This window comes from Panthera pardus, unplaced genomic scaffold (assembly GCF_024362965.1).
Source record: "Panthera pardus isolate Hobbes unplaced genomic scaffold, ASM2436296v1 HiC_scaffold_24, whole genome shotgun sequence".
Taxonomy (NCBI): Eukaryota; Metazoa; Chordata; class Mammalia; order Carnivora; family Felidae; genus Panthera; species Panthera pardus.
Genome location: NW_026526810.1, coordinates 62,335,767 through 62,362,828, shown reverse-complemented (window position 1 = coordinate 62,362,828; position 27,062 = coordinate 62,335,767). Strand labels below are relative to the sequence as shown.

The following is a 27,062-nucleotide window of genomic DNA, read 5'->3' as shown; positions in this document are numbered from 1 at the left end:
TGCCACTAATTATCTCCACATAGTGATTTTATGGGTGACTTCTACTTCATCTCTAATTCAAAGGAAGCTTTTCTTTTTATTAGAAGAAAAAAATTGTATTAGAAAAAATAGTACTTTCTTAAGTAATAAAACATGGAGGAATTCACATCAGAAATCATGGAAAATACACTCTTCTTAGAACCAGAAATGTATTTATCAATACCCTTTCGATTATACAGGACAAAACCACACCTCACACAAACTTAAGCAAGAAGGTTAATGTATTCGCCCATTTATTAGCTCAGCTGGTCACCAAATTCATTGGTGGGCAAGAATGAAGCTGAATGCCAAAGACTGTTGGAACCAAGAAACTGGCTACTGCCAAGCTTCTATCTGTAAATCCTGTGTCTTTTTCCACATAAGTTTTTTCAGTATCCCAGACTTGATTTTTGACAGCAGGAAATATGATGGCCAGCAGTTTCTCCATATCACAGCTCAAAAAGGGATGAGCTTGTTTTCTCTCCGTTCTTGGGTCTACGATCCTGAGGAAAAGCTCAGATTTGGCCCATCTTGGTCAGAGGCTCATACCTGAAGCCTTCACCTATGGCTAAGAGATGTGTCATCAAGACTTGGTTCAGAAGCATCCTTTAAGCAAACAGAAGTCGTCAGAGAGGTAGGATTTACATGTCGCCTTCAGTCATATGACATGACATGGTTACGGCAAGACAAAGCTACATTTACCAGGAGAAGCAGGTTGCTGATTTGAGCAAATGACAGACTAGATGTCCACTAAAAGTAGTTATTTCTTCAGAGTACAAAGAATGACCTTTAAAATTAAGTGATACAGAAAATCTTCAGGTACTATGCAGTTGGCGAATCTGTCTTATCATACATACAGGCCTGATAGAAGAGAACAAAGACATAAGATTGGGAGGAATAGAAATTTTTTTAAATCAGAGAGGAATCTGGCAATCCCTGCTAGCCTACTGAACATTATTTAATCAGTAAAAGAGAAACCTGGAATCTCCCCTTTAAAGACACTACTTCCAAACAAATCTTAGGAGACTGAGTATAAGTGCTAGTTACTAAACTGTTTTCCAAGTATCCATCAGGGGTGTCAAAAATAATGAATGAGTGATAAAAAGAGCAATGGAAATCGAAAGAAAACACAAAAAATTAGCAAGTGACATTGTAATTTCATTAATAAGGACCACTTACAAGACAATAGGAATACTGATAAACTGGTTAAGGACTATGTGTAAGGATACATAAGGTTCAGAGTTATTTGTACTACATCTCTGAGAATGAGACTCGGTTCTTCTCTGTTAAAATGGATATGAACTGAAATTTCTAAATCCATGTATGCAAATCCCACATTCTTATAGAATATAATACAGTCATATACAAAACACCTCCAAAACTAAAACTTAGCTTGCAATGACTCAAACCCTGTAAATGCAATGGGAATAGTATTATTTCAGAAGAAGAAAAAGGAAGAACCTGGCTAGTTACAAACAAAAATGATAACGAATCTTAAAGAACATAGGAGTTAGATAGTCTGAAACAGAGTACAAACAAAAGTCAAAAGGTAAATCTTGTGAGACCAACCAGCTCTGTCCGACAGAAAGGCGGTCTGGCCTAAGGATCCATTATTTTTCTACTTCTGATGGCAGGCCTATCCTCAAAGGCATCAAAATCTCATGTGATTATTTGAGTGTCCAGCTGACTCCTCTTACTCCGTTTCCCTCCTCATTAATGTCCTTACCATCACTTGACTTCTCATACATTTCCCTTCACTGAATTAATCAATTAGGCTTACATGAAAGTTCAGACCATTTGCTGATCTTTTACAGCAAATTAATCAAACGACACCTTGACATACGTATATATTTCTATCTAGTATCAATTTATTTAGTGTCAATCAGCATTCCCTTATGTAACGCACTCAGACACTGAAGAGACACAATTTTGAATTCTAGACCACAGTAAATTCATCAAGGTAATGTCTCCCGAGAGACAAGCAATTGTCCTTCTCTGGGAGCTACTTGTTTTTACACCACATGCTTCCTTCAACCAACCATAGGCAGCAACACAATTTCTCAGTTAAGATTTTTTAAGACCCTTGTTATTTTAATCTGGGACAACTCAAGGGTAGTAAGGTACTTGGAATCTGGTATTCAAACTATAGATATGTAATGTTACTTCAAGTCAGTAAGGAAATTTTGTAATACTTGTGTCATTTAAGAAATCCTTCTATAAATAATAAACCGACTACACATTTTCCTCATTGCCACTTTCATCTCTTTGTTCCTGAATGTATAGATGACTGAATTAAAAAAAGGAGTGAGAACTGCATCAAAGACAACAAGATATTTGTCTAGGTGTGAGGTGGGGTGAGGCCAGATATAAACAAAGATGCAAGGGCCGAAGAACAAAATCACCACCATGACATGAGTTGACAAAGTGGAGAGGGCCTTAGATGTGCCTGCTGAAGAGTGTTTCCGAACAGTGATCAGGATAGAAATGTACGAGACAATCAATATGAAGAATGATCCCAGAGATATGAACCCACTGTTGGCTATGACCATGAACTCTAGACGGTAGGTGTCTGTGCAGGCAAGTCTGATGAACCGAGGAAAGTCACAGTAAAAGCTGTCTAACACATTAGGGCCACAGAATGGCAATGTTATTACAAAACCCAGTTGAATCACAGAGTGGGTCAAGCCAATTACCCAGGCAGCAACTGTAAGCAAAATACACATTTTTCGGTTCATAATAGTCAAATAGTGCAGAGGCTTGCATATGGCAACATATCTGTCAAAGGCCATGGCGATGAGCAGCACCATCTCCACGCCACCAATGACGTGGATGAAGAAGATTTGAGCGATGCAGCCACCAAAGGAGATGACCTTACGCTTTCTGAAAAGGTCATAAATCATCTTCGGAGAAATGACAGAAGAAATTCCCAGGTCAATGAAGGACAGGTTGACCAACAAAAAGTACATGGGGGAGTGTAAGTGAGGGTCAGAAATCACAGTGAGCATTATGAGGGAGTTTCCCATCATGCTTGCCACATAAACCATAGAGGAGAACACAAAGAGGAGAAGTTGGATCTCCCAGGAATCGGTGAGTCCCAGGAACACAAACTCTGACACCACAGAGTGATTTGCTCTATCCATTGATTTATCCGCTAGAATGTTTCCAGACAAAAGAAAATAACAAGAAACTAAAATGAGAATGTTAATAAAGTTCTACATTAAAATGAATAATCAATCAAGGCTATTCACATTGTGAAAACAAGGTGTCCCCTCAATTCCTTCTCAGGGTCATTATTAAATATGCATTTTACTGGGGTCACCTAAAGCAGTTGAGTCACTTCCACGTGCAATATTCCTAACACCATGGCTGCCAGGACTATCGATCTATAAACAAGACAATGAAGCAAATATGAAAACATAGATGTATATAGCAAGGATCGGGAGGGGCAGGCAAGGTGGTGCATGCAACAGAAACAGAAAAACAAAGAAGAGGTAAAGACTGCATTTGCCAGAATTCACTGCTATTGCTTTTTTTTAGTATTTTAAGTTTATGCATTTATACTGAGTGAGACAGAGACAGAGACAGCACCAGAGGGGGAGAGCAGAGAGAGAGGAAAAGAGAGAGAGAGACAGAGAAGGAGGGACGGGGGGGGGTGGGGAGGGGTAAAAGAGGGAGAAAGAGAGAGAATCCCAAGCAGGCTCCATGGTGCCAGCAAACAACCTGATGCAGGGCTTGAACCCACCAACCATGAGATCATGACCTAAGCCAACCTCAGATGCTTAATTGACTGAGCCACCCAGGCACCCCTCACTGGTACTATTTGAACTGTTCATACAACAATTCCTCAGTCATTCAAGTCGTCTTATTTCTTACCCTCAACTCATCTCAGACACATATTATGTCTCTTGTAGTAGGTCTTATACCACTACCTACAATCACTTTTGCAATTCACACTAAGCCCACAGGGTAGTGGCAAGCTAAGGAAACCTGACTTAGGATATAGAGGTGACTTGGGTGTATGCCAGGACCAAGGGCAGAATAGATGTTGATGGCACAGAGTACTTGCATGAAACCCAGAAACTAGAAGTACCTAGAAAGATGGTTAGCAGGACTCGCCCGAGATGTGCAAGGAGAATGGGGTGTTATGGGAAGTCAGGGAAGTTAAGGAAGCCAATGCCATTTATCTGTCCAGAGTCTTTATAATCTCTGAAGTGTGTGAACCTTGGTTATAGCTATTGGAGCCCTAAGCTTTGGGAGTTTGGATGAAGATATGCCCACTAATTTCACAGTTACCACATAACCATGACTCTCTGCTATCCTTCCATCAACCTTGGCCTTTAATTTTTCTTATCTCCTCTCTTCCATTTCAATTCTCTCAATTGTCTGTGATCCAATGCCAAGTCTGATGGTTCCCTGCCCCTAATTTTGCATGACTACATGAATCTCTCTACTTGTTACCTATTTTTTTCAGACTAAAATGTTGCCATGTAGGAGATATATTCTCTTGCCTGTGTGTCCAACTCTGCATCTCCAGCCCTCTGGTTCCCAGAATACTTAGATTTGCTGCTAAAAAGCAAGGTGATCTGAAAAAAAGGGGTAGGTTGCAGAATAAACAGTAAGTACTGGTAAAATAAAGATACACGAATGCACAAAAAGCCTCATAACTGGAACCAAAAGGAAAGAGTAAGAAAAACCTAGCAATAGAAAAAAAAAATGGATTCCAAAGCTTTTCCTTTTATTTAAAAAAAAATTTTAATATTTATTTTTGAAGGAGAGAGACAGAGCATGAGCAGAGGAGGGGCAGAGAGAGAGAGGGACACACAAAATCTGAAGCAGGCTCTAGGCTCCGAGCTGTCAACACAGAGCCCAATGTGGGTATCGAAGTCACAAGCCATGAGATCACGACCTGAGCCGAAGTAGGATGCCCAAATGACTGAGCCACTCTGGTGCCCCTTGTCCTTTAATATGTGTATTTATATATGCACACATGTGCACACCTCAGTTGTACATGAGTGAAATCAGTCATAAAAATACCCCACAGACGCGTCTGGGTGGCTCAGTTGGTTAAGCGTCCACAGCTCAGGTCATGGTCTCGCAGTGTATGAGTTCGAACTCGATGCTGGATTCCGTGCCGCCCTCTCTTTCTGCCCCTCCCCCACTCACACTCTTGTCTCTCTCTTTCCCAAAAATAAACATTAAAAATTATTATCCCACTAACTCATTCATGATTACCTAGTCCAAGCTAATAATTTACAAAGGAGAAAACAGTAGTCCAGGGAGGAAAAAACAACTACTTACAGAGAATCCAGGTTTTCTAATCTAAAAATGACTTCAGACTCCATATGCTAGAAAAATGATAAAGTGAGAAGAGGTATGCCAAACCTAGATCTACTTAGTCCAAAACAGCAGCCACTCCTTTCATATGGTTATTAAGTGAAATTAAAAATCTATTTCCTTGGTTGCACTAGCCACATTTCAAGTGCCCAAAGCCTCCTATGGCTAGTCGTTAAGTATAGGGTAGTACAATATAGAACACTTGCAAACCTTACCCATCCCTTAAAGGTAAATCAAAATCCCATTTCCTCTATGAAAATTTTCCTAGTAACCACACTTTATACAAACATCTCTTCTCTCTTATTCCTAGAAGTCAGGAAATTTAAACTTTAATGGAAAAATAATAATTAACCACATTAAAAATAAACCACAATATATAGCATCATAGGAGACATTCCAGATGTCTACTTTTGGACAAGAAAGACACACAAGAATCTGTGAAATTCAGAGACATCTTTACAAAGCAGAAAGTGTTGTCAGTTTTGAAAAACCAGTAGGAGTTTAATAAGCTAAGAGGGGAAAGGAAAGCCTTTTAAGAAGAGATAATAACTGCTCTCTTATTAGAGCAAATCCTTTGCTACTAATCATAATTCCTCAATGGTTTCAATTTCTTTAACATTTTATTTCTTTTTGAGACAGCACCAGCGAAGGAGGGACAGAGAAAGAGGGGGAACAGAGGATCCAAAGTGGGCTCAGAGCCAGCAGCCCAATGTGGGGCTCAAACTCACGAACTGTGAGAAAATGACCCGAGCCGAAATGAGACTCTCAACCGACTGAGTTACCCAGGGTGCCCCCTCAATGGTTTCAATTACAGATTTTCTCTCCTCAAATATATTATAAGTTTGAAGAGGAAAAGGACCATTTCTTCTGGTTCTTGTGTTTCCTAAAATACAAAATAAGTAGCAAGGATATCCTGATCATTTAGTTGATAACACTTCTCTGAAGTACAACCATTTTCTCAAGTCCATCATTTTTCAGTTTCTGTTTTTCTCATCTACCATGTTTTTCCATGAAGTCCAGCATGCATAAAGGAACTCTTCACATTCAAAACTAAGCATTAACATAGTTCCCAATCACTCCCTAAAGGATGCCTGGTATTCTTGCTATAAATTTCTACTTGGGAATAGGCAAGCCTCATCTCAACTCTTATAATGGTTCATGGTTTAACTTTATGAAGTTTTAGAAAACAAGAAGCAGCACGTAAAAGGAAAAGGAAGACCGGGCGTGAGGTGGCAGGTTCCAGTAACAGCCAACATATCAGGAAATTTACAGTTTCTATTTTCCAGGCTTCACGATATAATTAGTAGTCATCTTCCATGCCATTGTTAAAGTCAGAAAAAAAATAATGATTTTTTTTCACTATATTTTAAAAGTTTCTAAAACATTTAACAATGCAATCTTAGAGTTGGAAAAGTATACATTATTTTCATGGTGCATCTTTACTAAGGACTTTCACACATTTGATGCTTGTAATTATCTGTAGGGGTGGATATATCTGATAGAATTGTTTTCATTTATAAATGAAATATCTCAAATTCAAAAAAGTAACTTACCTAAAAACATAGTTACTTGGTTTGAAATCAAATACCAGGTCTTCTGATTCCAAATCCAGTGCTATCTTGGCTACATCAAGAAAATATGGATGTTTGCTCATGGTCTAAAAAAATGATACCTCCTATAAACTTTAACCAAGAATACAAAAAAAAAAAAAAAAGTACACCATAAACTGGCACAATGTTATAGGTCATTATATTTCAGTAAATGTGGAAAGAATTCCATTTTACTCAGAAAAATATTCTATCCCACCCACATAAACATTTAATACATATATAAATTAACTTACCGAAGGTTTTATAGCTACAGAGACAAGACTTAAACCTACATATTAGTGTACAAGTTAAAGGGAAGGGACAAAGATGGTTGCTGATTAGAATGGGGGGTAAAAACCAAAATCCACCAAAGTTTTGGAGCCAAAGATTCACCAAAGTCTGGCCTATTTATTCGTAAAAAGTCATGGTGATTGACAGACAAGAAATATCCCAGCTAGAGACAAAAACGTAGAAGCCATCCAAAATTTGAAGTTATGAGAAGGAAATAATTATTTAAAGGATAACATATAAACAGATAAGAGAAAGCTAATGGAGGAAACATGCATGGCCAAAAAAGAACAAATACATAGTATTTGTTATCATTATTATATTGCTAGTACTACTATTTTTACATATTATGTGCCTTTTATTTTTTTTTTTTCATTTTTTTAATGTGTATTTTTGACAGAGAGAGAGAGACAGAGCATGAGCGTGTGAGGGGCACAGAGAGGAGGAGACACAGAATCCAAAGCAGGCTCCAGGCTCTGACCTGTCAGCACAGGCTCCCCTATTATCTGCCTTTTAAAAGCCCTGCTTCTATATACAAAAATCAGGGATATAGGAATGTCAAAGAATTAAGGAACTGCTCATTTTCATACGCTAACCAGTGATCAAATTGAGAAGACTAAGTAAAAGCCATAGACTTAGGGCTGAGCTATCGCTGGTGCCATTCAAGAGAGCAGAGAAAATCAAAACAGAGAAAGTCATGATTTTAGGGAGATAACCAATGGTGCCAAAGTGGAGAAAGTAAAATCAGGAACTGACAAATAATGTCAATCATCTAGGGGAAGAGGTTTGGGAAGGGGGGGAATGGGGAGATAAGGCAATATGCTATGTGCAGAAAATGTGTAGAGTGACAGATATCTACAGTAATGAGATAAAGGGGTTCCAAACAACTCTGAGGATCTGGATGAAGCTGGGTATCACAAACTTAGACAAAAGCCAGAGGAAATCTTTTTGTGACACCATTCAGAAATGTTCACGAACTGATACCCAGAATTTTAGAGCAGTGTATTTATTTGGCACAATAAGGAGAATGGGGTATCAAAACAGTCAGAGATCCTTTGTTCATTATTTTTGCTTCCTAAATTATACATATGAGCGAGATCATGTGGCACTTGTCTTTCTCTTATTTTGCTTAGCATTATACTCTCTCAATCCATCCATGTTGTTGCAAATGGCAAGGTTTCATTCTTTTTATGGCTGAACAATATTCCATTGTGTATGTATTTACCACATCTTCTTTATCCATTCAGATATAGATAGACACTTTGTTTCCATAACTTGCCTATTGTAAATAATGCTGCAATAAACACAGGAGTGCATACATCCTTTTGACTCTTAACAATAGAGAACTCGCGGTTACCAGAGACGAGGTGGGTGAGGGGATGGGTGAATTAGGTGAAGGGGATTAAGCGTACACTTATCATGATGAGCACTGAGCAATGTACAGAACCTCTGAAACATGATATTGCACACCTAAACTGGAATTAAAATTACAAACTTGACAACAAACTAAACGCATTCCCTTGAAAAAAAGAGACAAAGAAAGAAAGAGACCCTTGGAGGCCTGAGGTCACATTGAAATTGTTTGACCAAATCACATACTGGGCAATGCAGCAAGCGGAGCCACAGATGAGCTGACAACTGGAGAAAACACAATACAGATCAGAGATAGTAAAGGCAGGTACGGTAATTGTAAGCCTGTGGCAACTCTATGCTTTACTCTTTCTCCCATATCTTCGTTCTCAAATCTGGATTCCCATTAAAAAGCAACTTCAGTACGACATTATGACTATAGTTAACACTGCTCTATGATCTACAAGAAAATTGCTAAGGGAGTTAATCCTAAGAGTTCTCATCAAAAGGAAAAATTTTTTCTTTTTATTTAACCTATGAAAAGATGGATATTAACTAAATCGACCGTGTTTGTCATTTCACAATATACATAAACCAATCCATCATATTCTACACCTTAAATTTATATAGTGATGTGTATCAATTATTTCTGAATAAAGCTGGAAAAATCTATTTCACTTTCTTTCCCATACCTTTCTCTATACAGTTGCCCCAACTCTTCCCTCCTGTACAATTCCTGCTTCTGCTCATTTTCGTATACCCTTCCTCTCTGGAAGCATAGGAACCTGTGAAGGACGGTCTTCTTATAGAGTATGGTCCACCAACCCCTCCGCCCCTCTTCACCACCACCACCTACCTAATCTGTCAAAAGATCTCATAACATCAGGCTCAGAGAATCAGAGGAGTTCCACACACTGAATTTCCTCCCGTGCATAAGCATTGCCCATATCCTTCCACTCACCCTCCCTAGGACAAGAAGCTAAACAAAACTCTGCTATTTGGAGAAAGGCTCCTAATTTAGCTATAGCACAAGGTGGTGACCAAATGATGCATTAGAGTTCTGGGATTCTCAGCCTGAGGTCATGAGTCCAAGGGAACGGTCTCACAGGATTATCAGGGAGGGAGGAAAGAGGTGTAGGATTTTCTTATACAAAATAAAGAGCTACATACTTTTTAGATTTTTTTATGATATAATCCAGGGAAATCTCTATTGAAAGGAAAAATGTATTTTATGTTTTTTAAATGGAAAAAAACTCAAAAATTTTCAGCAAAACAGTTGTAGAACTTAGAAATCTTGACACATTTTGTCAACGAAGTCTCTTTGTGTGTTCAAAGGTCCAAACAACAAATAAGAACAGCAAGCATGAGTAAATATGAAAGGCTCAGAATAATGGAGAAGGATGTGTACACTTGGGGTACAAACAGATTAGGACAGAAGGCAGAGAGATGGAGATAGAGAGGTGTGGGCACACTTTCCTTCCCCCGGAAACAATAGGAAACCAACCCAAAGAATGGTCAGAGTGCAGCAAATTGGAAAAATAGAAGATAATTCATCCAAAAACTGTTAACACACAATTAAGTACATTAAGATTATTGCATTCAAACTAAGGCCCTCAATATAATTTTCTTGGATTTAAAATATGTTAAATATTAAAAACATGAAAATAAAATACATTTTTAATAATAGCATATAAATTAATCATTACAGATACCTTCCTCTACTCTGGTAAGTCAAATAAGCCGAACTAGTAGAAAACAAAAAATAGAATGAATTGACAGTTCATAACGGAAGAAAAATTAAAAGGCCAATAAACATAGAAAAGTACAAAACTTGGAGGCAAAAAGTTTGGTGTTTGTCCTTTCCATACTGCATGATGCCAAAGGCCATCCAAGGAGTATCTAGGAGAATATATTTAATTCATTTCACTATTCTAATCTGTCAAAAGACCTCAGAAGGCTAGAAGCCTCAGAAGGCTATTTAGCCAAAACTAAATATCTTTGGCTATTTAGGGTCTTTAGCCATATGAATTTTAAGATTGTTTTTTCTCTTCTGGTAAAAAAAAAATGCCATTGTAATTTTGATAAGCATTGCATTGAATATATAGAAGTATAGAATTAATCATTATAGAATTATAATTATAATGACGAGCTTTAAACACTTTAAGATATTCTTTCAATCCATGAACACAAGATATCTTTCCATTTTTTTGTGTGTCTTCCTCAATGTCTATAATCAATTGCTTTGAATTTTCAGTGTATGTATCTTCTATTTCTTTGGTTAAACTTATGTTTAAGTATCTTATTCTTTTGATGCTATTGTAAACTAGATTATTTTATTTCTTTTTCAGATAGCTCGTTCTCAGTGTAAGAAATGAACTGATTTCTGTACATTGGTTTTGTATCCTGCAACATCACTAAACAAATGCATTTATTAGTTCTAAGTTTCTGGTAGAGGCTTTGGGATTTTCTGTATTTAAAAAACTCTTATCATCTGCACACATAGACAATTTACTTTTCCTTTCTGATTTGGAAGGCTTTTACTTCTTTTTCTTATCTATTTGCCATGGCTAGGACTTCTAGCATTATGTTGCAAAGCAGCAGCAAGAGTGGGTACCTCCGTCTTGTTCCTAAGCTTACAGGAAAAGGTTTCAAACTTGCACCATGGAGTATGATGTTTGCTATGGTTTTATCATAAATGGCCTTTATTATGCTTCAGTACATTCCTTGTATACCCATTTGGTGAGAGCTGTTAATCTGGAGAGGATGTGGAAGATTGTTAACTTATTTTTCTGTATCTATTGAGATGATATGATTTTTATCTCTCAACCTATTAGTGTGGTATATCACATTTATTGATTTATATATGGGTATCAGATTATCACCCTGTATACTTCAAATTGACATATCTATCAATAATAGCTTAATAAAGCTATAAAACATATTCTTTTTTTTTTTAAGATGCTGTCTTTACTGATGGTCGTTGAAAAGAAGCTAGACCTATCAATGTAATCATTTCATCAGGAAACCAGATTAGCCACAGAGAATGGCATATTTAAGTGACAATACATGTTCTTAGAATTTGTTTTCACTAAAGCTATAAAACTACTTAAATAATTCTGTGATAAGTACATCAGTCACCAGTAAGGTTCCTAGATTTTTTTCCTGCTACTCACAAAACTTCAGCCCCTAAATTCACCATTTTCTTTGTAGCCCTAAACCCTGTAAGTAAAGTGAAGTTGAACACCAAAGTCCTTTTCTTTCAGAATATGCTATCTGTCACTCAGATAGTAACTTCCAACACAGGGTACTACAGCAAACCAGCTTAGCACTGAATCACAGGTACATCAAAAACTGAGAGCTAGAAACCTTTCTTCAGGGCTTCAGTGACAGCTCCCATCTCTGCAGCTAATTTCTAATCGGGATAGAAACAGTCTGTTTTGTTGTTTTTTTTTCCCCCTGTAAATTTGCTGGAAGCATCGATGGGATACAGAAAAGGAAATTCATAAAATTACTGGGTAAGGATCCAGGGTCATATGATGCTGCGAAAAGCTGTATTTTTCTGCTCGGGAACTTTTAGATGACTCTGTATCTAAAAGCAGTTTTAGAAACTGAGAAAAGAAAATAGGAACAGTAATTTCTAAGGAACAAAACAAAATCACAAGCAATGACCACCCTGAACCATAAGGGACAAGACAAAATAAAAATCACAGGAGTGTTGAAATGAACAAGCTGTACCCCCCTTCGCTTAGGTTAACCATTTGCTGAGTCATGTCTCAATGAAAACTCCAACTTGTTCAGGGAGGCACTACTATAGTCATTTTGAACAAACACTTGCCTGTGCCTCTAATTAGAGGCTAACTAGTCTCAATTTGTATCTTGTTGGTGTACTGAAATAAAAAACAAAATCAAGAGACAGAAGACAGTGTTGAATGGAAACATTTTATTAAATCCAATCCGGCAACAGACTAGAAACATGAAAGATAGTAGTTCAAAGGAAATGGGAAGAAAAGGAGTTAAGTGCGTTCAAGCCAAAAGTCTATGATCCATGCCATAGTGGGAAAGCAATCTCTGAATTTTGTTGACCGGGTTGGCAGCATCCGGGTAGGCGGGTGAGGTGAGCCCTAAGCGGCTGGGCTCGCTGTTTGTGCTCCGCTGCAGATGAGGCGTCCCAGTCTACGACACACAGGTGTCTGCGGGGCCGGTCGGCCAGAATAGAGAAGTGAAAATAGAATTTTCAAAACGCTAAAATCATGACATTCCTACAAAGTCATTAATTAACAAGCAAACTAACATGTGTTAAAATCAATTCAAATGGGGGGCGCCTGGGTGTCTAGGTCAGATAAGCATCTGACTTCGGCTCAGGTCAGTATCTCCCAGGTCATGAGCTCCAGCCCCGCATCAGGCCCTGTGCTGACAGCTTGGAGGGAGCCTGGAGCCTGCTTCAGATTTTGTGTCTCCCCCTCTCTCTGCCCCTCCCCTGCTCATACTCTCTCTCAAAAGTAAATATTTAAAAAAAAAATTTTTTAAGACCATAATCAAAGACAAAGGCCCACATTCCTATAGACCCACATAATCCCAGAGGATCCCCTAGCCAATGCCCAGTATTCCATGGAAAGGGCACCCAGTCATTTCTTTGCCCATTTCCAAGCCATTCTCAATTTTTCCCTATTAGTCAGTATTTACCTGTTTCCCAGAGCAACAACTATTTGAGGTTAAAAACAGACAAAAAAAAAGAAAACAAAACATACACACCAAAACAAAAACAACACACAAAAAAAACAGTCTTCCTGCAATGCAATCAAATGATATTCAAAGGAGAGGAAAAATTCTCCTTTGGTTATTCACTGCCCCAATCTACCTGGCTCCCTGCAGAGAAACTAGTCTGCAAGAACATTTGGAGTGCTGCCCCAAGGTGATGTGCTTTGAGTGTGTCTTTCATGAAATAAACTCAGTCCTGAGGCTGACCCAGTATGATTCAAGTTTCTCTGTTGACTGTGATATAATGGAGGTAAACAGAATATCGTCACTGTGTTTTCAGTGCCTTCACCTCCAACACTCTTTCTGCACCAACAGAAGTTGAGTGTGAAGTAAGGGGAGGAGGTGATCTAGAAGAGCTATCTCTATAAATTGTCAGGTCACAACTTCTTGAGGTGGTATTTTGCTCCAGACTTGTATATAATTATTCATAAAACAATGCATTTACATAAAATTGCCAAATTTTCAAGACCAAACAGTCATAAAGAAACTGCATACGCAGAGAGTACAAAACCCTAATCAGAAAAACCGCAGCACAAACTATAAAATATGGGCAATGTATCTTTAAATTTTCCTCCCTTTCTCTTGCTCTTTCACTTGCTAGAAGAAATAACTGAATTCCCTGCCTTTGGAGCTCTTGGCGCAGCTATAGGAATAATTGTTTACAATCACAATTTTCTCCCCTTTCCCTTTCCCACTTACGTAGAAATTTACAGGTAATGAATATCTTAGTTGTGGGTTAGTTCTTCCCATTCGTAACTATAGAAAATTAAAAACCAGTAGAGATATTGCCAGTAGGTAAAGCTCATACTGATAACACAGAAATAAGCTAAAAACAAGATACTAAAGACAAGTCTTGTTGCATCCACAGGACTCCTGAAACAGAATGCTATGGGCACCAGTGACAGTCACAACAAAGTTTATTCCAATGAGAGGCAAGGCCGACCTATCAGGACCAACACTCTTGATAAGAGTGCGGCCCCTAACAGCCGGGGTACAGAGTTTTTATGGCCGATGACATGGTTTTATCATCACCTGGGAACAGAACAGAGAAGCAGTTCCCAGATGAGTTAGAAACAGTTCCCAGATGAGTTAGAAACAGTTGCTGGATGGGGTGATTATTTTAGACTTTTTGCAGCTAAGTTGCAACCAGTGGATCTCCTTGACCTTGCCTCTGATGCTCTTTTCTTTGACCTTTGTTTCCTTCATTGGTAAAGCCTGATTTACAAGAGTATGAAGCATAATTTACAAGAGTAAAGCAAGGCTGTTATCTCTTGACCTTCAGTGTCAGAACAAAGCTGTTATTTTTCAAGCTACACATTAGTCTTACACTACAATTTAACCCTTATAGTCTCATGAATGGATAATGAAGATGTGGTATAGATATGGTATATACAGACAGATCTGGATATATGCATAGATATTATACACACACAATGATATATACACGCTGTGTTTATGTATATATCACAATGGAATATTAGTGATCAAAAAGAATAAAATCTTGCCATTTGCAACAACCTACACGTAACTAGAATATATTATGCTAAGTTAGAGAAACACAAACGTCATATGATTTCACTCACATGTGGAGTTTAAGAAACACAACAGATAAACACAGGGGAAGGGAAAGAAAAATTAAGATAAAAACAGAGAGGAAGGCAAACCATAAGAGACTCTTAAATACACACAACAAGCTGAGGGTTGCTGGAGGGATGGGCATTAAGGGGGGCACTTGGTGGGATGAGCACTGGGTGTTACATATGGAGTGATGAATCACAGAGTTCTACTCCTGAAATCAATACTACACTGTATGGTAACTAACTTGAAATTAAATTAAACACAAAAAGAAAAGAAAACATAACAATAACGACATGAAAGAGAAGAAAGAGTAAAACTAAGTTACCAAATAAATCTTAGGCCTCTAACCAGAAAAGACTGACTTAAAACATAAACTAACTGATAAAATCTTTCTAGTTTTAGCTTGAAAAAGCAACAAAAATCCTCTTCTGGCAAAGGAAGTGGGTTAAATGCCAAGGATATTGATGGGAAGTTGTAAGAATGTAACTTAAAAATACTGTTTTGATTCTATTTTTCCCTTTTTAGATGAGGACTACACCTTAACTTTCGTTTGAAAGATACTCCTATGAAAACAATTCAGCCTAACAGAAGGTTTGCATGAATGTCTGAGAAGTTTTGTTGGTTTTTTAAAAAGACTTTTTGTCATTCTAGGCTAATTTGTGCATTCTGCATACACTAGATTTTAAAGTTCTTAAGAATAATTGAATTCTGTTACCACAAACTGAGTTATTCATTAAAATCATTAAGTTGAGGAATTCAGGTTTGTTGTGTTAGAAAAAAGCTAAAAATTCACTGAGGGCAACTTATTTCAATAAAAAAAGAACTATGACTCAAAGTCACAAGTAGATTCTGTACAGTTAGAGATCAAATAAAGATAACAAAGATGAAAGTACAGGTACAAGTTTGAGATACTGTCTGCTTCCACTGAATTTTTTTTTATCATTTAAAGTTTTTTATTTAGTGGGGCCTGGGTGGCTCAGTCAGTTAAAAGACCAATGCTTCATTTGGGCTCTTGTCATGATCTCACAGTACATGGGTTCAAGCCCCACTTGTGCAGAGCCTGCTTCAGACTCTCTCTCTGCCTCTCCCAGGGCCACCCCCCATATGTAAAAGAAATAAATAAATGGGTTTTTTTACTTATTTATTTTAGACAGACAGGCAGACTGACTGCATGTAGAGGAGGGACAGACAGAGAGAGAGAGAGGATCCCAAGCAGGTTCTATACTGAGGTGGGGAGCCCATCATGAGGCTAGAACCCACAAATGGGAGATCATAACCTGGGCTGAAATGAAGAGTCCAAGCTTTAACCAACTGAGCCACCCAGGCGCCCCCCATTTGAATCATGATTTGAGGCTATTGTTACTGTGGTTTCTGATATGAGAAAGTCAAAGAAATAGCCACTCATCCTTCTACTATTTTCTAAAGAAAGATGAATTTGAAAACTCACATGACAAGCATTAAAGTTTTCCACATTTGGAGACATTTTGTATCAAATATTTTTGTTTGTGAGATCAGAAAAAATATGGTATAATTTTTTTTATATTCTCAGCCTAGTAATTTCCTAAATGTTTTAAATCATTTATTAGTAAGTTCAAGCATTTTTATGTGGAAATCTCCATGTCCAATAAAAAAAATCTGCCATACTACTAAAACAGTTTTACTGACTTACAGCACCAAAAAAACCGCACAATTCCAGAATAGCACTTAATTAGGGAAAGTGGGAACAAGGTGACCACGGCATATGGGTCGATCTCATTCACACTTATTAAAACAGGCTATCAAAACCTGGGCAAATCTTGAGATTGGTTGATGTTTTAAAGCCAGAGTTGATACAGGCAAGGCAAGAGTCTGGGGCAAAAATAAAGGAAGTGCAATGTGAATCACAAGATGTTCCCTGGTTAAAATTACACAATTGGTTGAGACGGTTGTTCTAGTTCTCAGTCATGCATGACTGATTGAGGACTGTGTTTTGCATCCGGAGGGTCAGAAAAAAAGTAGCCTCACTCCTGACTACATCAGAATTTCTAGATGGCATTGATGTCACAGAAACAATAGTTTGGAGTCCAATTAGGAGCCAACCAATATGCTCCTTGTTGAATGATCGATTGCTGGGTCATGTGGTATGATACGACTATACAGCAGCCCTCAAAACTTTGGAAATTACCTGCAGTGGCAATGCACAGAAATTCCAGAGCAGAATAATTATGAAACACTGCAGAATGCTTCAGAGACAGAATTGTAAATTACCAAACTCGAGCCTAAACAATGTACCTTTGAATCTAATTACATACCTTGTCAAGCCAGATAAACCATCTTCTTCTGTTTAGACATTAAGTGTTCTTTCTGGCTTACATCAAGTGCAACAAAAAGTGTTGGCAGAAGCACAAACATAACTGACTTGGCTAGCTAATAGAAAGTCTAAAGCTATTGTGTGGTCCACTGCTACATAGGCTAAAATGATGCTTAGACTTGCATATTCAGCCTCAAAAGCTATCAGAGTCCATTATAACTTCAGCTGAGGTTAATGATACCTTTCTGGCCATGTTTTCCAATTAATGATCACTTACAGAAATCTCCACTTCAGGGATGGCACCATAAAGAGTGAATCAGTGATTCCTCTAGGAAGTTCTTCAGTTGTTAGGTCATGCAAGATTTCCTTGGAAGGGTGAGGAAAAGATGCTAGTACCTGCTGATGATAAAACCGAGTGATGTGGCCACCAAAAAACTGCTAGAACTGATTCATGAATTCAGTAGAGTGGCAGGATAGAAAATCAATGCACAGAAGATGGTTGCACTCCTGTACACCAACAATGCAGCTACAGAAAGACAAATCAAGGAATCGATCCCATCTATAATTGCACCAAAAACCACAAAATACCTAGGAATACATCTAACCAAACAGGTGAAAAATCTGTACACTGAAAACGATAGAAAGCTTATGAAAGAAATTGAAGAAGACACAAAAAAACAGAAAAAGATTCCATGCTCCTGGACAGGAAGTACAAATACTGTTAAAATGGCGTAACCACCCAAAGCAATCTACATAGTCAATGCAATCCCTATCAAAATAACACCAGTGTTCCTCACAGAGCTAGAACAAATACTCCTAAAATTTGCACAGAACCAGAAAGACCCCTTATAGCTAAAGAAATCTTGAGAAAGAAAACCAAAGCAGGAGGCATCACAATCCTGGACTTCAAGCTATACTACAAAGCTGTAATCATCAACACAGTATGGTACTGGCACAAGAACAGACACTCAGATCAATGGAACAGAATAGAGAACCCAGAAATGCACCCACAAATGGAGGGCCATTGACTAATGTCACAAGCTAATCTTTGACAAAGCAGGAAAGAATATCAATGGAACAAAGACAGTCTCTTCAGCAAGTGCTGCTGGAAAAACATGACAGCAACATGCAGAAGAATGAACCTGGACCACTTTCTTACACCATACACAAAAATAAACTCAAAATGGATGAAAGACCTCAATGTCAACAGGAAGCCATCAAAATTCCTTGAGGAGAATGCAGGCAAAAACCTCTTTGATCGTGGCTGCAGCAAATTTTACTCAACATGTCTCTGGAGGCAAGTGAACAAAAGCAAAAATGAACTATTAGGACTTCATCAAAATAAAAAGCTTCTACACAATGAAGGAAACCATCAGCAAAACTAAAAGGCAACCGACAGAATGGGTCAAGCATTTTGCAAACGACATATCAGGTCAAAGGTTAGTATCCAAAATCTAGAAAGAACTTATCAAACTCAACCCCCAAAAAACAAAGAACCTAGTGACGAAATGGGCAAAAGACATGAACAGACACTTCTCCAAAGAAGACATCCAGATGGCCAACCGACACATGTAAAAATGCTCCACGTCACTCACCATCTGGGAAATACAAATCAAAACCACCATGAGCTACCACCTCACACATGTCAGAATGGCTAACATTAACAACTCAGGCAGGGCACCTGGGTGGCTCAGCCGGTTAAGCATCTGACTCAGATTCAGGTCATGATCTCAGTGTGTGAGTTCGAGCCCCATGTCGATCTCTGTGCAGACAGCGTGGAGCCTGGAGCCCACTTACAGTTTTGTGTCTCCCTCTCTCTCTGCCCCTCCCCTGCTCGCACTCTGTCTCTCTCTCAAAAAATAAACATTAAAAAATTTTTGAAAAAAACTCAGGCAACAACAGATGTTGGCAAGGATGCAGAGAAAGAGGATCTCTTATGTATTGCTGGTGGGAATGCAAACTGGTGCAGCCACTCTGGAAAACAGTATGCAGTTCCTCCAAAAATTAAAAATACAACTGCCCCTGCCCCATCCATGTTCTCTCTCACTTTCTCTCTCTCTGTGAAAAATAAACTTTAAATATTTTTTAAAAATTAAAATTAAAATCAATATAGAACTACCCTACGACCCAGCAATTGCACTACTAGGCACTTATCCAAGGGATACAGGTGTGCTATTTCGAAGGGACACGTGCACCCCAATGTTTATAGCAGCACTATCAACAATAGCCCAAGTGTGGAAAGAGCCCAAATGTACATCAATAGATAAATGGATAAGAAGATGTGGTACATATATACAATGGAGTATTACTCGGCAATCAAACAGAATGAAATCTTGCCGTTTCAACAACGTGGATGGAACTAGAGGCTATTATACTAAGCAAAATTAGTCAGAGAAAGACAAATATCATATGACCTCACTCATATGAGGACTTTAAGACACAGAACAGAGGAACATAAGGGAAGGGAAGCAAAAATAATATAAAAACAGGGAGGGGGCAAAACATAAGAGACTCTCCAATATGGAGAACAAACAGTGTTACTGGAAGGGTTGTGGGAGGGGGGATGGACTAAATGAGTACGGGGCATTAGGGAATCTACTCCTGATATCATTGTTGCACTAACTTGAATGTAAATTTAAAACAAAACAAACAAAAAGCCCTGAGTAATGTAGTACACTAGTTCCTTGTAGTATTGGGCCATATCTGCTTGCAACAGAATGGAGTCTAAGAACAGATGATATTCTAAGATGCACAGATTGGCCTGTTACTAAGACATCAATAGACTATGAGCTAAGGAAGCTGAAATATTTCTGAAGGTTTGAATAAATTTAAATTAATTCCATTTGTCTTACAAGCACCAGGTGATGTACAGAATTGTTCAATCACTACAGCATACACCTGAAACATACTACTGTATGTTAAGTAACTGGCATTAAAATAGAAACTTTTTAAAGCCAAAAAAAAAAAAAAAAGAAAGAATTCCATTTGTCTTTTCTACTAGGCCAGAAGATGGGAGATGGTATGAATAGTGGAGTTTTCATGTACATGAGAATGTCTTGCATACGTCTTTAATGACAGCCTCGTCACTCCCCAAGTGGGAAACTGAGGACACTTTTGCCAGTGTCAGAGACACGGATCGCTAACAAGGATGTTGACCGTTCTGAAAACAAACACAGAAAAATAAAACATATTCATATCCCATTGCAGGCAGTAATAATATGAAGTCAGTTTGGATGTATTCAAATGGGCTGTGAGATTCTGGCTCCCACATATGCCTAATCTTGACAGTTTTGCCACGATTATCTTGTTGGAAAAGTAGGCATGTCTTAGAAATACTCTAAGTGATTTTTCTAAAATTTCCCTAGCAGTGTTGATTTACAATGATGGGAAACTTGTCCTTACTATGATGGATAAGTTCACATAGAGTCAAAACAAGGTTCTCCTTGAAATCGTCAGGGACTACAACACATACATCCTGGAAGTGACAGAGATTATCTTCATGGAACCTACGTCCATATCATTTCCAATATTCCTTCTTGAGGTTCCAAATGAATTTTGGCTTTCCATGACCTCTTCAAACTCCTCCAAAGTCCTATTGAGGGGAAGTATCACAGGAGCAAGCACCTTTGTAAGGGCTTTCTACTATAACTCCTTGCATGGAACATATTCTCACTTACACAGCAACTCCATTGTCCCTAGCATCTCCAATCTTCTGGCTTAGTCGAAAACACAAAGGTAATTCTCAAATGGAAACTAGTCAAATTTGCCTTATAAGATAACTAATTGCAATGCTTTTTAATTTGCATGCTCCTTTAAATTTTATCTGGTGTGGATACAAGTAAGAAGGGTATTTGCAAATCCTTGATCAGAATGGAAAATAAGGGCCCTAAAAATATTAACACATAACAGCTGAAGAAGAGTCATATTAAATACATCAGAGACTCACATTTCCAGGTTGTAAACAGTCATTTTAATTAAATGACTACTAAGAGATAAAAATATAGGTGCCTAGGGATCCAAATCTAGGGATTTTCACATTATTCCACAAATTCTCATTAATGAGGTCTTCCCCTTGGCTGTACCTCTGATTTGAAAAGCATATTAATTTAATCAATTGGCACCATAGAGATTGAGCAGATCCTAAAGTCACTTCATGCTTTATTCCATCTGTTGCTAAATCAACATGAAGAAAGTCTTTTTTTCATTTCATTCTTTGTCTACTTTTCACTAACTTAAAATGAAAATAGACTACCTTTCTTTCTCCCAAGACTCAACTCTCTTGGACAAGGGCAGTTTCTATTATTCATATACCATCTATCCTTAACTCGTGGAACACTACTATATAGAGAGTGGACAGTCAGCTACGATTAAGAGGCACATAGACCAAATCTACACTAAACCTGCCATTTTTCCCATGTAAATATTGTCCTATTTGGCTATTTTATAAAAATGCTAGGGGGATTTTAACTTTCTTTTGTATGACTGACTTTCAGGGCTTGGCTCTAAATCAGCCTACAGGACATTATTGGTGACTCCTCCAGTTGGTCTCACTCTGATTTCCAACAATAACTACTCCCCAGGGTTAAAATTCGAATCAACCAAAGTATCTCCTCATAAGCTACGCAGAGAATTAGGGATTGCCATCATAACCTCCATTTCTAAAGGGCAGAGGAATTGCATGTGAAAGCGTCTTGATAGCCCCAGTGATACCAAACGCAGAGATTGACCCAAACCCATTCAATGAATAAAGGATCTGGAGACCATGAAGATAGAACTTCCTTTCAGAAAGGATGATAAAATGTGTAATTATCTATGGGTTCACCAAAGATATACCAGGAGAAACGCAATGCAATTTTTGAGACTAAAAACCATGCCTGTTAGAATTCTTTTAGAGGTCAACTCTAAAGGCGAATAAACTACCACTAGTGATTATGATTTACATAGAAGCTAGCAAAATACCTTTGTCAAGGTTCAACATCAAAAAACTGTGAAAAATACCGAAGATTAGGAGATTTTTAAGTGTATTTGACTCTGTTAGTAGTTTCTCTCATTATTGCAACATTTGTTATAAAATATGTATGAATTACAGACAAGTACAAGAAGGTAATTTTAAAAACACCTATATGTATCCCCCCAGAAGAAATATCACTATTAACATTTTAACTTATACACATAAATTTTAAAATAGATCAAATTTTAAATCTTGTTTTATTGCCTCCTTTTTCACTTATCAATCTATCCTGAGCAACCCTCCATGTTATTAAATATTCATTTTATAGTAGCTGGCCCACATGTATATAACATATTAATTCAAATTTCTTTTGTCATCAACAAGCAACTGACACAAATACAGGGAGAAACCATAGACAAATTAGTCCCAAGTGAAGAAACTAAACTACAAACTAAAACTTTCCAGCGATCAACATTATATCAATTTTATAAAAAGAACAAAAAGCATAATGATTAAAATTCCAGGCGCTGGAACCAGAGCTTAGATTAAATTCAAATCTACCATTTACCAACATTAGAGAAGTCTTTTAACCTCTCAGGGCTTCCAACTCCCAATCTGTAAAAGAGGAATGACAGCACCATCTATCTCAAGGATTGTTGCCAAGACTAAATGAGTTAAAGCAGGCAGAGTTAAGAGCAGTGCCTGACATATATACTATGTTAAATATTCTATTTATGTATATATATACTATCTGGAAATATTCACCATTGTTATTTTCACCACTGAACTCAAGAAGGAAGTAACCTACCAAATCTTCAATTTCACATTTAACACAAAGCAATTAAAGTATATACCACAATACTCTGAAAAGACTAAGGTAATAAAAATGCATCACAATATATTTGCGTGTAGATGTGCATGTATGTGTGTGTGTGTGTGTGTGTGTGTAAGACAGAGAATCAGAAGGTAAATTTAATGTGAACTAGAAGATAAAACAAATTTTAGGGACACATGGGGGCTCAGTCGACTGAGTGTCTGGCTCTTAATTTTGACTCAGGTCATGATCTCACAGTTGCTGAGATCGAGCCCTGCTTCCTGCTTTGCTCCATTAGCTCAGAGCCTGCTTAGCATATTCTCTCTCTCTCTCTCTTCCCCTCCCCAGCTCGCTTGCACACTCTTGCTCTTTCTCTTAAAATAAACTTAAAAAAAGAAGATAAAACAAATTTTATTTTTAACCCGATAGACTCCAGTCAAATGGTTACACATCAGGAAAGGAGCCCAGGCTAATTTGTTAGTTGATACAGCCTTTTCAAATATCAGCTCAATTAGTCATAACCATAACCTGTGAGTTCTGGTGCAACCTTTGAAGAAACAAATTCACAGAGGTTAAGGGATTTCAGGAAGAAAACATAGCAAGAGAGTTGGTGCTGTTGGGGCTAAAATCTCTGAATTGAAACTGCAAATTTTGTGCAATGCTATACTGCCTTTGGTTTTAGACTTGTACTAAAACAAAGACTGTGCTATTTGGGGGAATAGGCAAATCTACATACTGGGCACCCCAAATATGGCCTGCCTCATGGTTTTTTTTTTTCATAAAGTTTTGTTGGAACTCACCAATGCCTATTTGTTTATGTGAGGTCTACAGCTATTTCAATACTACCACTGCAGAAGTGAATGACTGCAACAAATTAATCCTAGAGCCCATAAATCTCAAACTATTTACAAGCTGGCCCTTGTTGACACATAATGAACAAGGCTTTTAGAATCTCTAAAATTAAGAAAGAGACTTTTATTCAAGCCCAACTTAGGACAGCTGCCCAAGAAACATGCTCTTCACAGGGAAGAAAGTGCTCCAGAGACTGAAGTGTCTTCATAGGGTTCTCTATTTGGCTACATCTCATAAAAAATGAAAAGATTACAGATTAGCATAGACGCAGTTTTAATGTCAACGAGTGCAGGGAGGAGGAACATTCATCAGTATCAGACAGACAAGACGGTGTTCCTTTAGGCTACTCACTTACAAAGCAGGTGTACCATGTTTTCTTGGCGGGCCATAAATCAGGCTTTTAGTTTAAACAAAGTTCATAATGTTTGACCTAGAAAGAAATGTAGACGGCTCCCCTTCTATCTCAGGCTTTTAGGGAGTTCTTTGTCTTATCTCTCTTTACACAAGACGTTTGCCGGCACCTCATCTCTGACTGAAAAGAAGGTTGAGAACATACTTTTTTAACATATGGAACAAAGCATGAAAGAATTGTGAATTACAATGTGTAAGTAACCACAGCTCTTAGCGATGATTGCTGCTTTCTACCCATAACCAAAAGGCATAACAATGCGGAACAAGTGCAAGGGAGATGTAAGCTCCTGAGAATAAAGCATGACCTTAACCAACATACCAGTCATAGGACAGGATAGCCTGAGATCAGTGCTATGGTTATCCTGAGAAACAAACTTAGTTACATCATTATCTAATATGTGTGTAATGTATTATTGGCATGGTTAATTGGGAACTGAAAAGTATGGGTTAATGTCATCTTTGATTTCTACATCTTTAACACAAAAGTTCCTTTTTTTTTTTCTTCCAGGAAAGAATGTCACCCATTTCAGTGAGAACAAAATAGACCCACCAGGAAGGAGGAAGGGAGTGAAAACTCAGTTCTATATAGAAAGATGGTCGTCGCCCCATTCCAATTCAAGATGGTGACATAGACGGTTCCTGAACGCACCTCCTCCCACAAACACACCTTATCTACATTACCTATGGAACCACTGCATCTGAAAACAACCCTAAAAACTGGCTGAGCCACGCCGACGCCAACATGAGAAGGCCCGCGTCTAAACAGGTCACAGAGGTTGGGACACGATGTAGCCATAAACCCCAACCCCAGCACAGCAAGAGAAGGAACTCAAAACCCTGAGCTCTTCCCTGAGGCGCTGAGCGTTTGAACCCCACATCCATCAGTCCCAACTTTGAAGACCGGCACCTGCGAAGCCCCCAAAACATGTAGCTTTGGAAAACGCCAAAGCTGGCATCCACGAGACCCACAAGGTTAGAGTGGCCTGAACAACAGCTCTAAAAGGGCCCCTGCCCTTGGACTCACCGCCTCAGGGCCCAGTGTGGAGGCAGCAGATGCAGGGACAGCTGAACTTTGTGTAGGAGAAGCTCTTGCTTTTTGTGGACTCGAGCAACAGCCGGAGGCGCAGACTTGGATCTGACACACGTTTGGAGGCTTGCTGCAGCCACCCTCTGGCGCGGAGGCTGGCGGGCGTCCTTAGCGCCCGAGCCCCAGCTGCTTCTGCGGAGGGAGCTTGTTCTTGCAACTCGGGTGCTGGGTTTGGGGGCCGCTGCCCCGGGGATGCCCTTGCCTTCCTCCTGGCTCTGATGACCACAGAGGCTTGTGTTCTGGGATCCCACGGGACGGTAGTTCTTAGCAGGCTGCGCAGGCTGACACACCCCAGGCTTTCTGGGAAAAAAGACCTATTTGCTCGCCCTGGAGCTTCCACCTGAGGGGCGCGCTTCAGGTCGCGCGCAGGTGTAAAGGCTTCTGGTGGGTGCGTTCTCGTGCTCTCCTGTTCCGCGGGAATGTCAGCAGGTGCGCCCCTCTTGGCTCTCTCCCTCGGCCTCCCCACAGCTCACCACTGTCTCTCAGATGGCTTATACACTCGGCTGGAGCCCCAATTCTTGGGACTGCCGCTCTGGACAACTCCACATCGCCTGCACTGGTTCACAACGCTTTCGTCTGCGGTCCCATAAAACTGTTTGTATTTGCGTTTCTTTTATTTTGCTATTTCAGGTTTTTATTTAAATTCTAGTCAGTGGACATATGTGATAGAATTCTCTATAAAACTTAGTGATTCAGGGCGCCTGGGTGGTTCAGTCATTTGTCCCCTGGTGGTCGGCTGGGATCAGGATCTCAGGGTCCCTGAGTTCCAGCCCCCAGCCTAGGGCTCCCTGCTGTCAGCGTGGGAATCTCAGCTTTGGAATCTCTGTCTCCCTCTCTCTGCCCCTCTCCCAGTCTGTCTGTCTGTCTGTCTGTCTGTCTCTCTCACTCACTCACTCAAAATTAAACATTAACAAAAGTGATTCATCACTTATGACACCCAGTGTTCATCACAAGTCCCCTCCTTAATACCACCCTGTCGACGTCTCCCCTGTCAACCTCAGTTTGTTCTCTACAGTTAAGAGTCTCTTATGGTTTCCTTCCCTCTCTCCTTTTTTTCCCCTTCTCATATATTCATCTGTGTTGTTTCTTCCACATATAAGTGAAATTATACGGTATTTGTCTTTCTCTGACTTGTTTTGCAAAACATAATACACTCTAGCTCCATCCACGTCATTGCAAATGGCAACATTTCAATTTTTAAAATTTTTATTAATGTTTATTTATTTTGGGGGAAAAGGGGGAGAGAGAGAGAGAGACAGCATGAACGTGGGAGCGGCAGAGAGTGAGGGAGACACAGAATCCGAAACAGGCTTTGGGATCTGAGCTGGCAGCACAGAGCCCGAAGCAGGTCTCAAACTCACAGACCTTGAGATCATGACCTGAGCCAAATTTGGCTGCTTATCTGACTGAGCCATCCAGGTGCCCCCAATTCTGTCTTTCTTTTAAAAAAAATGCTTATTTATTTATTTTAGAGAGACAGCACAAGAGCAGAGGAAGGATAGAGAGAGGGAGACAAAAATTCCCCTGGGGCGCCTGGGTGGCGCAGTCGGTTAAGCGTCCGAGTTCAGCCAGGTCACGATCTCGCGGTCCGTGAGTTCGAGCCTCGCGTCAGGCTCTGGGCTGATGGCTCGGAGCCTGGAGCCTGTTTCCGATTCTGTGTCTCCCCCGTTCATGCTCTGTCTCTCTCTGTCCCAAAAATAAAAAAAGTAAAAAAAAAAAAAAAAAAAAAAAAAAAAAAACCA

General features: G+C 39.0%; 1 protein-coding gene across 1 annotated transcript; it reads right to left on the bottom strand.

The window, feature by feature from the left end:
• Nucleotides 1-2,219: 2,219 nt before the first annotated feature.
• LOC109255730 (olfactory receptor 4F3/4F16/4F29-like) lies at nt 2,220-3,232 on the bottom strand. Its single transcript, XM_019430515.2, has one exon. The coding sequence runs from the start codon at nt 3,156-3,158 to the stop codon at nt 2,220-2,222; it is 939 nt and encodes a 312-aa protein (XP_019286060.2). The 5' UTR covers nt 3,159-3,232.
• Between the last annotated feature and the right edge of the window lie 23,830 nt (nt 3,233-27,062).

Coding starts and splice junctions, on each gene's coding strand:
- LOC109255730 (XM_019430515.2), bottom strand. CDS start 3,158: ATGGATAGAGCAAATCACTCTGTGGTGTCAGAGTTTGTGTTCCTGGGA.